We start from the raw sequence: 17031 nt of genomic DNA on the forward strand, positions 1-17031 counted from the left end.
GCTTAACCTCTCTTCCACACTCTACTCCATGAGTACCCCACGGGAGAATTCTGTACCTTCACTTGTAGCAATGGCAGAGAACAGGACAAAAGTAGTCAATTCTAAACAACAGGTCCCCTGCCAAAGACCCGCACAACACAAACTCAGAGTGACAACTCATCCCTTAACACTGATCTTAGCACCGATCTTAGCATCTGACTCACCACTATTTTAGGCATGCAACAAGCGGCCAACTTGACATTTGACTCTGCATCTATGTCACAATTTCTCGGGCAGCATGCAAGAGTATGTAATCAGTGCTGTATTCTCTCAAAATATATTATACGTATCACACATCTAGCTTCAGTATAACATCTATGTCTATATTATCAAAATGTCTTTTGCCTGTATGAGCAAAACGTTGAGAGATGTGTTCAATTATGCTTATTAGGTATTATAAAAACCACAAGGTTATATTTTATGGTATGAAACATGAAATGATTTGCCTGTTCTTGTAATGATCAGACTCATCAGTCTCCATAAAGTATATGTAGTGATAGGATTATTGCCTTTCTCTATTATTTTTTTATACAAGTATGTCATTCTCTATTCTTGGTAGTAGAAGCCCTTTCCTGCTCCTTATCTGCCGCTGTTCTGGGTTAGTTACTCAGAAAAAACTAAATCTGTTGGATCAACAGAACATCTAGGCAACTAGAGTATTCAAAAGGAGAGTTTTGTAATAGCACCCTACTTATTTTCTCAGTACGGATTTCCATTAACAACAGTCTGTTAGTGATGCTTTGATCTCTCATATCAGAAGTGTAAATGAATTAGGACTTTAGGCAAAACTTTTTTCATTTTGGAAAGAGTAAACCCTGGTACACACTATTTGTTTTTTTCTATTCAGCCCAGCGGGTTGAACGAAAAAAAAAAACTGTCAGCTTCGGTCGGAGCCGCTATACTAACTATACTAAGCTAGTATATCGATTTCCCCGCTGAGCTATTGTGCTCTGACAGGGGGACGCCCCCCTGCCAGAATGCTCTGATCAGTGCTCTCTGCCATTGGCTGAGAGCACTGATCCAGCGTCGGTCGGCTGATGGTTTTCCAGCATGCGCATCCGACAGAAGCCAGCCAAACGGCCGGGTTTTGTCGGACAGACCAACATACACATGGGCTAAATAGCGGCCGTTTTTTTGGAATCGGCAAATGTTTCCTGACATTTGGCCCGTGTGTACTCGGCTTTAGGAGAATTATAACTGCTATCAGGTTTTTTAGCCATCTGTGTACCATTGCATCCCTGCAAATTTAGGCAATACATTGGGGCTCCCCAGGTCACCAGAACTAGTGTCCCCATTGGAAGATTTCCCCCCTATTAATGTTCTGAGGACAGCCCAAAATTTTGAATTTTCTTTTACTTTCACATTTAAGGCTGAGCTCACACTATTGCGAATTAGATGCAGGTTTTTCCGTACCCAATTCACATAGCAGGAGATTGTGACTGGCTCTCTATGGAGCCGGTTCACACATCTCCGCAGCAGTTCCCGTGTGAATTGCACAGGAGTCCTGTGTGTCTTTTGGTCCGTTTCAAGTCTGAATTCAGCCCAAAATTCGGGCTAAAAATGGACCTCAAAAGGTGAATGGAGATGCATCGGACTCCTGCTGTGAGCCGCTGCGTTCTCAAGTGTAAACCCAGCCGAAGTAGTAATAGAAACTGATGCGCTCTAATTTATCGCGACTCTATCCAAAATTGAAAAAAAAAAGTTTTGCCTTTAGTTATACTTTAAAAGTATTACAAGCAGGGCTGCTGTTAGAAATGCAGAGGCCCTGTAAAGCCTACCTGACAGGGTCCCCCTCCCCTCCCAAAAATAACAAAAACTATATTTTCAATTAAAAATTAATATTAGGGGACACAAACACAACATAACTTACAAAATTCCTGCTAAATATAACAGGTAAAACATCTTCATGGGCGCTGTGGTACATTTTTATAATTTTATAATATATTATATATATATATATATATATATATATATATATCCTATATATATATATATATATTTTTTATAACTTTTTTTTAACAGCAAGTACGAGTACCAGTACTTTCGGTCAAGTACTTGCCGATACCAAGTACCGATACTTTGCAGTGTGATTTGCGTCCATGCAAAATGAATTTCTGTCCAAATCGCATGTTGTTTCCCCACCACTCCTGTGTGAACCCAGGCTTGTCATAGTGATTTCAGCCTGCGTTCACACAGGAGCAGTGCTGGAACCCCATGCGATTCGGACAGGAATTGCACTGCATTCCTGTTCAAATTGCATGTGATTCTTTGCAGTGCGATTTGCACCCATCCATTTTGTATGGATGCAAATCGCATCGCAAAGTATTGGTTTCGGTATCGGGAGCATTTTCATGAGTACTCGTGAAAATACTCGGTATCAGCACCGATATCGGTGCATCCCTACTTTTAACATTCCATCTTGGAAAAATTGTAATTTCTCAATCAAAAACCACATATATTGTTAGAAATTTCTGCATTCAAGAACAAATTTCCATCCTGATTTTTTCTCATCACTGCGGTTGAAAACGATTTGACCCCATTATTGATTAGAAAATCAAAATCTTCTGGCCAGAGATAATAGGACAACATAATGCCTGATAATGATTCACCATACCTGCACTTTGCTTCCTCCTCCAGACACTTTGGATATGTAGCCCATAATGTACTTTGCAGCCACAGTTTTTCCAGCTCCACTCTCACCACTGAAATAGCAAACACGTGACATTAATATTTCATTCTTTCACTGAAATATACACATTATCGCTGAAAGCTGATCTCCATGCAAACAACTAAATACACAGATGAAATATATATTTATATATATATATATATATATATATATATATATATATATATATATAATTACATTGTTTTACCTATCAAAGGATATGTTTTTCTGTTCATCTGTTCCTGAGATTTACACAGCCCTATTACCCAGCATAGCCAGGTGGATAACACCACTTCCTCCTACAGTTTAGACTTTAGGCCTCGTTCACACCATGTGCAGGGACGTCAGTTTTTCTGCATGCGTTCTGCAATGGCACAAAAAAAAACAATTGCTCTCTATGTGCCCAGTTGACACCACACCATCAGTTTTTCTGCATGTATGGTGTGAATGAGACCTTAAAGCGGAGTTCCAATTAAAAAAAAAAAATTAAAAGTCAGCAGCTACACATACTGCAGCTGCTGGCTTTTAACAATAGGACACTTACCTGTCCTGGAGTCCAGCAATGTCAGCACCACATCTGATGTTTCTATCAGCTGTCGGGTGCTGCCGCCTCCATTGCGGGTAAGGGTACCTAGCGGTGTAGCCTCACGGCTTCACACCTGGAACCCTACTGCGCATGCGTGAGGCCCACTCATCTCTCCTATGGGCCTGGTGACAGGGAGAGGAGGAGAGAGGAGGAGGGACCCCCACTGTGATGTCACAGGCCGCGGCCCGGGCTACAAGGAAGTGGGAACAGGATACCTGTGAAAGGTATCCTGTCCCCCCTCCCCCCCTGAAAGATGCCAATTGTAGCACCGGAGGGGGAGAGGAGACAAATGAGCGGAAGTTCCACTTTTGATGGAACTCCGCTTTAAAGTCCAATTGAACCTTCCGTTTAAATGAGTTAAATACATTCTAGGTGCATCGAAACAAAAGAGGTAAAAAGTCTTGCAATTTGTTCATTTGTTTTCTTTAAAAATCAGCCACAGTCTCAGCCAATCCCCCCACCCTGTCATCATGGAAGCAATTAGTTAACACAATGATACCCCTCTATAAAGCAATGTATCTGTCTCCAGGATGCCCCAAAAATATGAGAAAGTCTGGCACTTGTGGACAGACTCAGAGTCCACAACAGATGACCAGCTCTCAGGGGCTTTACCCGGTTAGATTTCCTCTGTATCTACCTGGTTCTGTTAGAGCTGAGGTCCATACCTTAGATAGATAAGCGGAGGTGTAGGCCCAAAAGTCAAAATAACCCCATCTAATTTTAAATATTCCTATAGCTTCCAGTGCTGACAGCTAAGAGCGAGACGAGGTCCTCCAAGAAACAATATTTCCTATCATAATTCTACCATATATAACCTGAGCGATGGTTGTGTTGTGTTTAGTTAGATATGTTTAGTTTTAAGGTAAACTGTGAGCTGTACTTTGTTATGCACATGCTATGTGCACCAGTTGGCTGGGGTGTGCCCCAATGGCCCTGTTTTGTACCCCTACAACAAAAACGTTTCAATAAAGAGAATTTTCAAAAATAAATAAATCAGCCCCAGTCTGAGTAGAAAGTCTGTGCTGTACAGTTGGACCTTCGTTCTCTGTTGGGAAGCAGTGATCTCTAAAGCCCGCCATACGCGGTTTGTATCTCGGCCGATTCAGCAGGAACCGGCTGAGATTCGAACCCTTAATGAGCAGGCTCAATGTACCAAGTTGATCAATCAGTCAACTTGGGTACAACCAGCCTGCCAGATTCTCTTGTGATTATAGCTAGCAGCTGCTATAGTTGCTAGCAATAATCACTGTCTTCCTCCCTGTCAGCACTATCTGTGTTGATGGGGGAACCTGTGGTTACAGGAAGAAATTCACACTATGTATAGCTTGCCTTAACTTGGCCTGCCTTAACTTGCAACACCCCCTGCTGAGTCTGAGACAGAGCTTCCAAACAGCGGGGAGCATGAGCTTTGCTGATTGCAGCGCTTTAGGTCTGATTCTATAAGAGCCATGTCATACCTTTGCACTAAGGCCATTGCTTCCACGTGGAGAGAGTCCCACTCTGCAGCTGCTGCCAGGGAACAGGCTATTTTACTAGGCTGTGGCTGCTTTAGAAAGAAAATTAACTGTAGGACTTTGAACGGCTTTTGTTTTGAAGAACTGGAATGCATTTAATACTTAAAAAAAGGAGTACTTAAAAAAAATAACAGAAACTGACTGATATCCTCACCTGATGATGACACATTGGTTCTCGCTATCAATCAGCATGTTACGATACATGTTGTCTGTTAATGCATAGATATGGGGAGGATTCTCATACTGTGCCTGAGAACGAAAAAAAAAAACAGTTTTGTAAAAATCAGTTAATATTGCCTGCAGGGGCGTTGCTAGGTGGGAAAAAGACCAGGGGCTTTAGCCAGAAGTCCGAGCCCGACAAGGTCAATGCTGATCACTAAAAACTGACCTACCTGACCCACACTGACCTATCTGACCTACCTGACCCACACTGACCTACCTGACCATTACACTGACCTACCTGACCATTACGCTGACCTACCTGACCCACACTGACCTACCTGACCCACACTGATCATTACACTGACCCACACTGACCTACCTGAGCCACAGTGATCATTACACTGACCCACACTGACTGACCTGACACACACTGACCTACCTGATGCACACTGACCATTACACTGACTGACCCACACTGATCTACCTGACCCACACTGATCTACCTGACCCACACTGACCTACCTGACCCACACTGACCTAACTGACCCACACTGATCATTTCACTGACCCACACTGACCTACCTGACCCACACTGACCCACACTGACCTGATGCACACTGACCTACCTGACACACACTGACCTACCTAACGCACACTGACCATTACACTGACTGACCCACACTGACCTACCTGACGCACACTGACCTACCTTACGCACACTGACCTACCTGACATACACTGACCCACAATGACCTACCTGACCCACACTGATCATTTCACTGACCCACACTGACCATTACACTGACCCACACTGACCTGATACACACTGACCTACCTGACACACACTGACCATTACACTGACTGACCCACACTGACCTACCTGACTCACACTGACCTACCTTACGCACACTGACCTACCTGACATACACTGACCTACCTGACAACATACACTGACAACATACACCGACCTACCTGACACTGACATACACTGACCATTACACTGACCCAGACCCACACTGACCTACCTGACCCACACTGACCTACCTGTCACACACTGACATGCACTGACCTACCTAACCCATTACACGTGACGTCAGACAACCGTGACTTCTGGCTCCTCCTGCAGCTCAGCCCTTGTGTGCGGCGCGCCCATCCCAGGAGACAGCAGGCCGCCCGAGCGCCGAGTGGGGATCTTATCATAGTGACGCAACCGCATTGTAATTCACGCCTTCTGGAGCCTGCAGCGCCTATGATGGACAACACACATCCAGTGGTCCCGGCATTGGACCAGTGGGACGTCCATCATAGGCGCTGCAGGCTCCAGAAGGCGGGACCTGCTATGTCACTCGGCCACGCTCCGAGTCAGATCAGTCCCCGCTCGGGCTCAGGGCTAATAATACATTTGTGAATGCCCGAGAGCTGGGGCTTTTTGGGGGCCCACTCGGGGCTCCAGCCCCCCTTAGCCCCCTTCCCAATGCCACTGATTGCCTGACATGTTAAAGGAAACCAGTACTAAGAGAGTTTTGTAGGCTGACCCTGCTAACCCTCTTAAAAATAATAGTTGCATGGCTGTTTTATCAATACTTTTTAATTCACTGTCTACAAACAAGCATGTGACATGTGAAGTCAGAAAAAAAAAGAGAATAAATATGCACCAAGAAGATGGGAACAAAAATGTGACAAAAGAAATAAAACACGCTTACACAAGAATGCAAAAAGTGTGCGCAAAATTGTAAGTGTGTGCATGCACAAGCCATAGAGCATGCCCACACCTCTAGGTGGTTGCCATTTTTATTCTCATCTAATTGGAGCATATTAATTCTCACCTGCTTGACATTTTTTTTCTATACAGTACATTTGTTAATTGGTTTTAAACCATTAAAAAAAAGTATGTATGTATGTATAAATTTTTGTTTTTTTTCTCCAAACACACACTCAAGTCTATAGGTATGTATAGACCAAATATACATGCTTATCTCATTGATAATGATGCAGATAAAAAAAAAATCTTGGCTGGACCAAACGTTCCCTTTTTTAAATGTAATGTGTCAAGGTTATTTCTTTTAATTGTTTATATACTCTGTTAATTGCTTTCTAATTCTTTTAAAAGCACAATAATTAGATGATGGGCTCCCTGTATTCATAACACTTTATAGGCAGACTCACATAACAGGACGTATTGGTATAATACTGTTAAATAGACATAATTGGTCATATATCCCCTGAGAACAGAGGTTGGAAATATTGTTTAGTCATTTGTTTGGAGCTGAGTTTTAGGATTTCAATCATATCAGGATAAACAGGTAAAATAAAACATAGTGGCAGAAAAAATATATGCTAGAATAACAAGAATAATTTACAGTACATCAAAAGCACCATTATTTAGAAGTATGTAAGCTGGGTAACTTACAGCCCCTTGGTATAATTCAATTTCTCGATCTGTGAAATAAGGCATCTGCTTAAATGGGTTAACAGAGATGAGGACAGAGCCTATATATGTCTGGTAACAAAGTTAAGGAAAACATAAAATTTGATATAGACTTCTGGGGGGAATTCAATAAAGCTGCTGCGCCACTTTTCTGGCGTTAACCACTCTTGTTAATGTATTGTTCCAAAATCATTATGCATTTTGTGACACTTTTGGTTCTGGCAGTGACTCGTGCACCACTTTTACATTAGGGTTGATTTAATAAAGGCAAATAGACTGTGCGCTTAGCAAAGTGCAGTTGCATTCTGCAAGAGCAGTTTCTTCATAGCTTAATATATGAGCAGAAACTCTGATGACTTCCATCATCCAATCATGTGCAAGCAAAAATGCATATTTTTCTTTTTTTTTATTGCAGGTGATTGTGTATTCTTTGCAAAGTGAAGGTTTACCTTATTTACTAAGCTCTGGAGCAACTGCACTTGCAGAGTGCACAGTTTATTTGCCTTTAGTTAATCAACCCCATTATGTCGCATTGAATGCCCCGCTTTTACATTGTGTCACATTGAAAGTGCCAAATGTAAAAGTGGAGCTAATTAAGACCAACTCTCTTTTGGTATACAGAAAGAAAAACTGGCTCAGACAGATTTTGTGAAAGTGTCTTGCGTGCATTCTGAAAATGGCTCAGCGTTACCCAAATTCAAGTTCTAGACAAGTACATGAATTTGATGCATTCTTCACCACTTTTAGAATCCATAAGAGACACTTTAGCAAAATATCTCTGCGCCAGTCTTTATAAATTGTAGGGACAGTGTACAAAAATGCAAATGTGTGTACAGTGCATTGTGTTCTGGAAGACCCCTTAGACAATAAAGCAGGGAACACTCTACAGTTTTTTTTGTGTAACCTCATGGGTTGCATGAAAAAACTGACAGCTCCGGTTGAGAGCCACTGTACTAACCATGTAAGGTTGTCCAGCGATCTCCCCCACTGAGCTGTCGTGTTCTGACAGGGGGACGCCCCCCTTGTCAGAACACTCAGCGCTCTGTGCCATTGGCCGAGAGCGCTGGTTGAGAGTCAGTCATCTGCTGGTTTTCCAGCATGCACGTCTGACAGAAGGCGGCTGAACGGCCGGGCAGACCGACATACACATGGGCAAAATGTTGGCCAGTATTTTTTGTACTGGCAAATGTCTCCTGACATTTTGCCCGTGTGCACGGGGCTTAACATTGGTACAGGCGTCAAGTACCTGCTTTAGATATACTTATTGTCCACCTGCCCACTCTGCTTTCTAGTTTGACAACCAGAGAGAAAGCAAAATAGCTTTTACTGCTGGGTATAGGGGAGCATGTGACTCCCCTTCTTACCTTATTACAACACTGTTTTCCTAAACAGCCATTTGCCAGGCTCAGAGGGCATACATCAACCCCATGTATCTTTTTCTTTTCTCTTCGGTGTGTGAACAAAACAATGTTCAATGTTCAATGAGGCAGCAAAGTGAGGGTGAGTAGGAGCATTGGTGGTGGTGGTGATTGAAGGGCTTGGAGGATTGGCAATAAAGTGAACCTGTTGCTTTGCTCATTAAGGATGTCACAAAGAGAACTATTCATGTCTAGACTTGTAAACAAGTGAAGTTTATCTTCCATCCTGTAGGAGGCCCTGTGTTGCTGTGCTGCTATGCAGATTGAGTGGAGGCTCGGGGGAACATTGTATCTCTGCAGACTCCAGAGGTGTTACCAGGAGAACAGCAGTCTGACTGAACACACTGAGTGACCTTGGCAGCCATCTTTAATACCGGCAGTGTTAATAAATATCAGTGCCTAGGTAGATTTGGCAAGCATTTTTAAGTGGACAGTGTAGGGAAAGGATCCAAACCTGTCAGGGACAGAGAGCTAGCCTTAGAGAAAGGTTTCTGTGCGAATAGGGAGAGACTAGGGACACTGCCGTATGCATTACTACTTACCATCCTCCAGAACAACTCGAAGGACCTGGTCAGCTTCCTTTAATGCCGCTTGTGCCACCCTGCCAGTCAGCCATGCTTCCTTCAGATGCTGCCCTGTTAATGTAGGCCAAATCCCTGCAAGTTAAGGGCATCCCTTGGGGCAACCCAGGTCACAAGAACTAGTGTCCCCATTGGAAGATTTACCCTCTATTACTGTTATAACGACAACCTAAATTTGGGGATTTTCTTTTAGTTTCAATGATAATGGTAAACATGACAAACGGAAAAGGTGAATCTCCCTAAGGGCAGAGGTAGCAGTAAAAACCTGACAGGTCTGTTTTTAGGTAAGGGTGCCTCACTATTATCTTCAATTCAGTCTGGAAATATTAACAAGAAAAATATTTATAGATCATTATGCAGCAAAATGTAAGACCAGTGCTCCTGGCCTCTGTGTAATCCTTATGCCCAGGTGTTGCTCATTTCTTTATCATGATCATGCTTTCTAAAACTTGTGGTAGCCTTTTATTTCATTAGGGCTTGTACAAATGAATGGTAAGAGACACAATTATGCATTAGCATAAAGATCCTGACAGTCTTTCATGTCCAGGGTGCCATAGGTGGAGCTTACAGCCAGCCATGCAAGCTGAACTTACACATTTAGGAAATATGTCATATGTACGTGCATAAGTACCTGCCGATGCGAGAAATCAGCTCCGTTAACCCAAGTACAGTTGTGTTCACTTCTATGGCTAGCTGTATGCACCACCTGCAGTATGGAAAACCACCACAATTTTTATGCTACAGCATATTTGCGCCTCTTACTTTCCTTGTCCATGAGCTCTTAGTTAATACTGTATAAATACTTTACAGCTGCTCTCTCCCTCACTGAAGCATCCATACTGGGCAGTGGTAGCTGGTGTTTTTTTTTTTGGGGGGGGGGGGGGCGGCAAACAGACCGATAGCCAGAGACACAACACGAGCAGGAGAGGGGAAGGAGCGGAGAGACTGCATTTAATAGAGAGAAGAGGAGAGAAGCAGTGGCGGCTGGTGGGTCGGTCGGTCCTCCATCTCCTCAGGCTGTGCGTCGTCCTCCAGCTGTGCGTCTCCTCCGTCCTCCTCCCAGGCCAATATGATCTTTTCTCCTTTTCGCCAATGGGGAAACAGGTCTCAGGACCTGCTTCCTGATTGGGGGAGATTCGGTGTGAAAATAGCGAATATTCATTCGCTATTGTCACACAACTGTGTGGGCTCAGAGCGCAGTGCTCTGTGCCCCGAGCCAACCCTTTTTTGAAGCCTATTAGAACCTCATGCTTCAAACCCCCCCCCCATTGGAATCCATGTGCTGCACCCTGCATGTAGATTAAGGGGCGGGCACATGGATGGGGGAGCGGCGCCCATACACTCCTTATGGACGGGCCGCCACTGATAGTGGGCATCTCTCCTTTTTATGGGTTAACTTGGCCCTCTGCTGTTTAACCCCCCTGGCGGTATTCCCGAGTCTGGCTCGGGGTGGATTTTACATACCAAAAGCGGTATCCCCGAGCCAGACTCGGGCTTGCATCGTAGGATCCAGGAAGAGTTTACTTACCTTGTCCCCTGGATCCTGCGATGTCTCCCCGCTGTGATCGGCGAGCCGCTGTGTCTCGCTCGATTCACAGTGCCGAGCTCCGTTCCCTGCGAGCGTTGCGATGCACGGGGACGGAGTTCGGCGGTAAATTCAAAAGTGAAACACACAGTACAGATACAGCATACTGTAATCTTACAGATTACAGTACTGTATCAAATAACTACACATCCCCTTTGTCCCTAGTGGTCTGCCCAGTGTCCTGCATGCAGTTTTATATATATAAAACTGTTCTTTCTGCCAGGAAACTGGAGATTGTCCATAGCAACCAAAACTGTCTCTTTACATCAAAAGTGGCTTTAGACCAGCTAGAAAAAAGCGATAATAAATTATAATCACTTGCAGAATTGAGCGATAGTGATTTGTGGGGAGATCCGTCATCAAACACTAAAAGTAATAAAAGCTAAAATTCTGCAACTGAGCAAATTTCAGTGTTTTTGATTTGATTACATTATTATATAATTTTTATTATTATTATATTATTATGTGTTTTAATTATTTATAGTTATTTATTATATTATAATTTTTTATTTCGTTTTTCAAACTTTATCATACCCGGGATGTCTACTAGACTCTTGTTTGGACAGATTTAAGTGAACTATTCCTAAGAATTACAGGCCTACAATATAAAACGCCAAATTTCTGTGCAAAATAATGGTACCGCTTTCAGCACCTAAAATCTGAAATAATCATACCGCCAGGGAGGTTAACAAGACAGCTAATCGCACATCCAGATACTTGAAATGATCAATAATGAATAACTAGCAAGGCTGACAGATCAATAGCATGCATTAAGATGGGTGTTTACTCAAGAGAGAAAACTTTAATTCTACACACATTAAACCTATTCTCCCTGGAGAAGAGACACTTAGGAGGGCATATGATCACAATAAGCAAATCTTTAAATGGTGAATATATCATTGGGGGAAAACTATTTAACCTAAGGTCTCTAAAGATGACACACAATGCAGTTGGATGAAAAGCAGCTTAATCCTAAACTGCATAAGGTATTCTTTACTGTTAGAGCAGTAAGGATGTGGAACTCCCTCCCACAGCTGGTGGTTTCAGTGGGGAGTGTAGATAAATAAAAATAAAACTTGTAGATGTATTTTTTAGCGGACACAATGTACGGGAATATTGAAAATAGTAGTGACATAAACGCACACACACACACACGCAGGTTGAAATGGATGGTCCAGCGACTTTATTCAACCATAGCAACTATGTAACTGAAACATACATGCTTGAGGTAAAATGAAACTGTAACGAGCCATGCTCGCTCGGCTCCACTTTAGGCTCGGTGACCTTTAGGCCACACTGGCCGTCTTGTAGCACAGAAAACCCAATCAACATTATCACAAATCAACACCGAACTCTTCTTCACACAATAGCAGAGTTAATTAACACAAACAACAATGGGGATCTAATGACTCTTAGATCCCATACTAGACATATTTACAATACACATTCTAGCAGGCAACAGACAGACAGGTGGCTGGAATTGACCTCAGCATCTCCTAACAGTATTTGTCCCAGCATTATGAATCAGTCTTATCAGCAGGGGGGCTGCTGGAGGAATCCCCCCTCCCTCTACAGGGACACACATCCCAAATGACCACAGCAAAGAGTCCACAACAGAATGAGACCACATACAATATATACATATATACACGATTGAGTCTGATTAGTACAGATCAGACTGGGTTTCTAATTCACCTTGCAGAGTATTGTTCCCTTAAAATCCAGGGCCCATAATCTGTTGGCAAGAGGCTCACATTCAGTCCCCTCCAATAGCCTCTGTCCTGGGTGAGTCTGTCACATTTCTCCCCCATCAAAGGTTGACTAACGAGGTCCCAGACCTCCACCTGGTCTGGACATGCGTTAGTCAGGCAGAGTGAACTCACATAGTCTTCCCGCATGATCTCCTTTCTTGGCTGCAAGGAATAGTTGATCTCAGTAGGTGTGGGGCAGAGGTCATTTACTCTCTGTCTGGCTGTCAGTGCTTCAGCTGGGTGGTGTTTACCATTCTATGTTTTGGCCTGTTGCTGGACAGAGGGGTCCACTGTCCCAATTCCCTGAAACTGAGAAGAAACTGTAGGTGCGAGGCAGAGGCCAGCAGCGCTCTGCCCTGTTGCCAGCGATTCAGCTGGGAGTAGCAGCTCCACTACATCAGCTTGTCGCCGGAGAGAGGGGCCGACTGCCCCGGCTACCTGGATCTTCACAGTTGTTGCTGGTGCTGGGCAGAGGTTGGTAGCACTCTGCCCTGTTGCCAGCACTTCTGCTGGGGACTTCACACCCTCTGCTCTGGCTAACTGTTGGGGCAGGAGGCTGGATTCCTCCACTCCCAAACTGTGCAGCTGCCATTGGGGAGGTGAGCCAGCTGCTTCCTGTTCCATTCCCTCATCTGGCTGCTGGAACGACATGTCTATGGTACTGTCTCCCAGGTGCACAGATCTTTGCTGGGGAGGAAAGGCCGCTTCCTCCACCCTGGCCAACTGTTGGGGAGGGACAACACACACCTCCTCTCCCTTCTCCCCCTGTATCTGCTGCTGGGAAGTGATTGCCACCTTCTCACCCTGAGCCTCCAAAACTGCCACAGGTGTGGGGCAGAGGTCTTGGACCCTCTGTCCGGTTGCCAGCACTTCTGCTGGAGTTTTGCTAGGTGGTTCCTCCTCTACAGAAACGTCTATTAAATACCCAGTCTCTGGAATTGCTAAAAGTGTGGGGCAGAGGTCTTGGACCCTCTGTTCAGTTACCAGATCTTCAGCTGGAGAAGTTTGTTGTAACTCAACAGATACTGCTGTTGGTGCTGGGCAGAGCACAGTGAAGTTTGGCCCTAATACCAGCTCTTCTGCTGAAGGCTCATCAGGTTGTTCTTCCTCATCAGAAAAGTCTATCAAATCCCCTGTTTCTGCAACTGATGTTTGGGGATAAAGGTTCACCATCTCCTGTCCCTGGAACACAGAAGATGCTATCAGTGCTGGGCAGAGGTTAGCAGAGCTCTGCCCTGTTGTCAGCACTTCAGCTTTGGGGATAGCGATCTCCAGATTTTCCACTGCCGATTCTCTGGAATTCTGCTGGACAGGCACATTCCTCCATCCAAGATCATCCAATGCACAAACAGGTTCATCAAGGTCAGTCAGCACTTGCTGCATCTGCCATAAGACCTCCGCCTCCATAGCTGCGGGGGCAGGTTGGCAAAGCACACTGTTACTCTGCCACATTGTCAACTCTTCAGCCTGGATTTCAGAGTTGTCAACTGGTATTTCCTAATAGTCCCAGGTAAAGGGAGCCCCACCCTGCTGCTGAGCAGAGTCTAGCAGCTGTCTGTAGGCCATCTCAAGCTCCCATTCCTGAACGGCCAGAAACTCCAAATCTTCCTGTGCCAAGTGCACTTCCGAGACATTCAGTCTTGGCTCTCTGTGCTCCATTATTTCCTCCAAACGCCACTCCCGATCACTCCCAAAGTCAGGGTCCCCGGACAGCCTCCAGTACAACAATCCCAGGCCATCGTAGTCAAAGCCTTCCATGGGGCTTTCATCCGCTGTCCACGGACACACTTGGGCTACATACCACTGGAGGGCTCTGTAGCTCTCGTCCAACTGCATTTCTGCCCGGATCAGCCTGCTCAACTCAGCTGTCCACTCCTGGTTCGGCTGTTCCCCCAATAACAGCATTCGCACTTCATACTGCGACCAGTACCTTACATGGATGGAGGGGAGAACTTTTCCCTGGTTTCGCTGCTCACGGGCTAGCGCTTCCTTCCAGAGTTCGCAGTGGATAGAATCAAACCATCCTAGCAGGACCTGCTCTGATACTGGTCCTCTGTGCTGTATCTGCATCTCTCGCAACCTCCTTCTGAATTCCTCTTCCATTGTGGCTGGTATCTGTACCTCTCCTCTCCTGCTATCTGGACCTTGGATCCAGGTGATGGTTTGGATGTGTTCACGGCAAGGAAGCAAAAATCCCACCGGTCCCTCTACGGCTCTCAAGTAAGTCTTTCAGAGTGGCTCTCCTGCAGGCTGGTTTGAAGCGTCCCAGTAACTGGAGAGCAAATCCCACATACACCTGTGACCAGAAACCTAATTAACATGGACTAATTAACTAATCCCTTTAGACAGCCTAGATGACTCAGTCATGACCTTTAGGCCACACTGGCCGTCTTGTAGCACAGAAAACCCAATCAACATTATCACAAAACAACACTGAACTCTTCTTCACACAATAGCAGAGTTAATTAACACAAACAACAATGGGGATCTAATGACTCTTAGATCCCATACTAGACTTATTTACAATACACATTCTAGCAGGCAACAGATAGACAGGTGGCTGGAATTGACCTCAGCATCTCCTAACAGTATTTGTCCCAGCATTATGAATCAGTCTTATCAGCAGGGGGGCTGCTGGAGGAATCCCCCCTCCCTTTACAGGGACACACATCCCAAATGACCACAGCAAAGAGTCCACAACAGAATGAGACCACATACAATATATACATATATACACGATTGAGTCTGATTAGTACAGATCAGACTGGGTTTCTAATTCACCTTGCAGAGTATTGTTCCCTTAAAATTCAGGGCCCATAATCTGTTGGCAAGAGGCTCACATTCAGTCCCCTCCAATAGCCTCTGTCCTGGGTGAGTCTGTCACAGAAACTATTACCGATAAAACCACAACTATGTATGCACATCTCCTGTAATATAATAGAACAAGTTAATTGTATATTTTGATTAAAAAAAGGAAATGAACGTTATGCTGAAATATGCTTATCTGTTAACATGAGATATATCTGCAAACACAAATCTATACAATTTGAACGTAATGATAAAATGGTGTTTGTTTGTCAAAGCATATCATTGCAGCCCTAAAAAATGTGTCACAGTTGGGTCATAGTCATAAATAAAAGTGTCTGTATAGGCCACCTCTTCCTCCCTCCATCTCTGTTGCCCATTTAAGGACAGTTACAGTGAACCACAGCTTCTCTCTTCTACATCTTCCTCCCACACACCAAAAATCGAATAAATGACATAGTGCTACGTGTGCATATCCTGCTACTGGGAAGTTACTCATCAGATGTTGGCGTAGTCAGAATTTTATATTTTGTTATAATTATCTTATGGCAATCACTATGCTGTTTCATAACAATAGATGCAGTAGTGCCAAAGTTGCTAAAGGTGGGTACACACAAGTAAAATTTGGTTTGAGAACTATTGATTTCAGAATGTTCATTCACTTCTCTAATGGCTAGTGGGGTCAAATCAGTGTTAATTTTTGTCCCTAGTTTTGAGAGAATTCGAAGGAACAAGAAATGACAAATTTCGAAGATGAATGTGGTTCTTGTTCGGGAAAGATCATACTTATTGTAATGAAACCTGTTTAATATTTATGGGATTACATTCAAATAGCAGGTCTGGATGGAATTTTAAAGGCTTTCAAACAAAATTTGTTGACTGAATGATGGCAAGAAAGAATGTTGTGATGAATGATTCAGTACAAATGTTTAAAATTCTACTGCTGTGTACTCAATTTAGGAGCAAGAAGACTGAGAGACAGGATAGACGTTTGGGCAGACAAACCTTCTGGACAGCCTACCCAGTGTACGATAATTGGCTTTTGCTGTCATTTTATATTTACAGTATTTCACAAAAGTGAGTACATCCCTCACATTTTTGTAAATATTTTATTATATCTTTTCATGTGACAACACTGAAGAAATTACACTTTGCTACAATGTAAAGTAGTGAGTGTACAGCTTGTATAACAGTGTACATTTGCTGTCCCCTCAAAATAACTCAACACACAGCCATTAATGTCTAAACCTCTGGCAAAAAAAGTGAGTAAACCCCTAAGTGAAAATGTCCAAATTGGGATCAATTAGCCATTTTCCCTCCCCCCTGTGTCATGTGACTTGTTAGTGTTACAAGGTGTGAATGGGGAGCAGGTGTGTTAAATTTGGTGTTATCACTCTCACTCTCTCATACTGGTCACTGGAAGTTCAACATGGTACCTCATGACAAAGAACTCTCTGAGGATCTGAAAAAAAGAATTGTTGCTCTACGTAAAGA

General features: G+C 43.9%; 1 protein-coding gene across 2 annotated transcripts in view; it reads right to left on the reverse strand.

The window, feature by feature from the left end:
• The window catches only part of MYO1F (myosin IF), a 171061-nt gene that overhangs the window by 62285 nt on the left and 91745 nt on the right, over positions 1-17031 (reverse strand). For both annotated transcript variants that reach the window (XM_073599184.1, XM_073599175.1), the window contains exons 3-5: positions 7380-7469; positions 4962-5056; positions 2654-2741 (exon numbers count right to left, since the gene is read on the reverse strand). In XM_073599184.1, coding sequence (XP_073455285.1) covers positions 2654-2741; positions 4962-5056; positions 7380-7469 — 273 coding nt within the window. The remainder of the gene's footprint in view (positions 1-2653; positions 2742-4961; positions 5057-7379; positions 7470-17031) is intronic.

The sequence above is a fragment of the Aquarana catesbeiana genome, linkage group LG01 (assembly GCF_042186555.1).
Source record: "Aquarana catesbeiana isolate 2022-GZ linkage group LG01, ASM4218655v1, whole genome shotgun sequence".
NCBI lineage: Eukaryota > Metazoa > Chordata > Amphibia > Anura > Ranidae > Aquarana > Aquarana catesbeiana.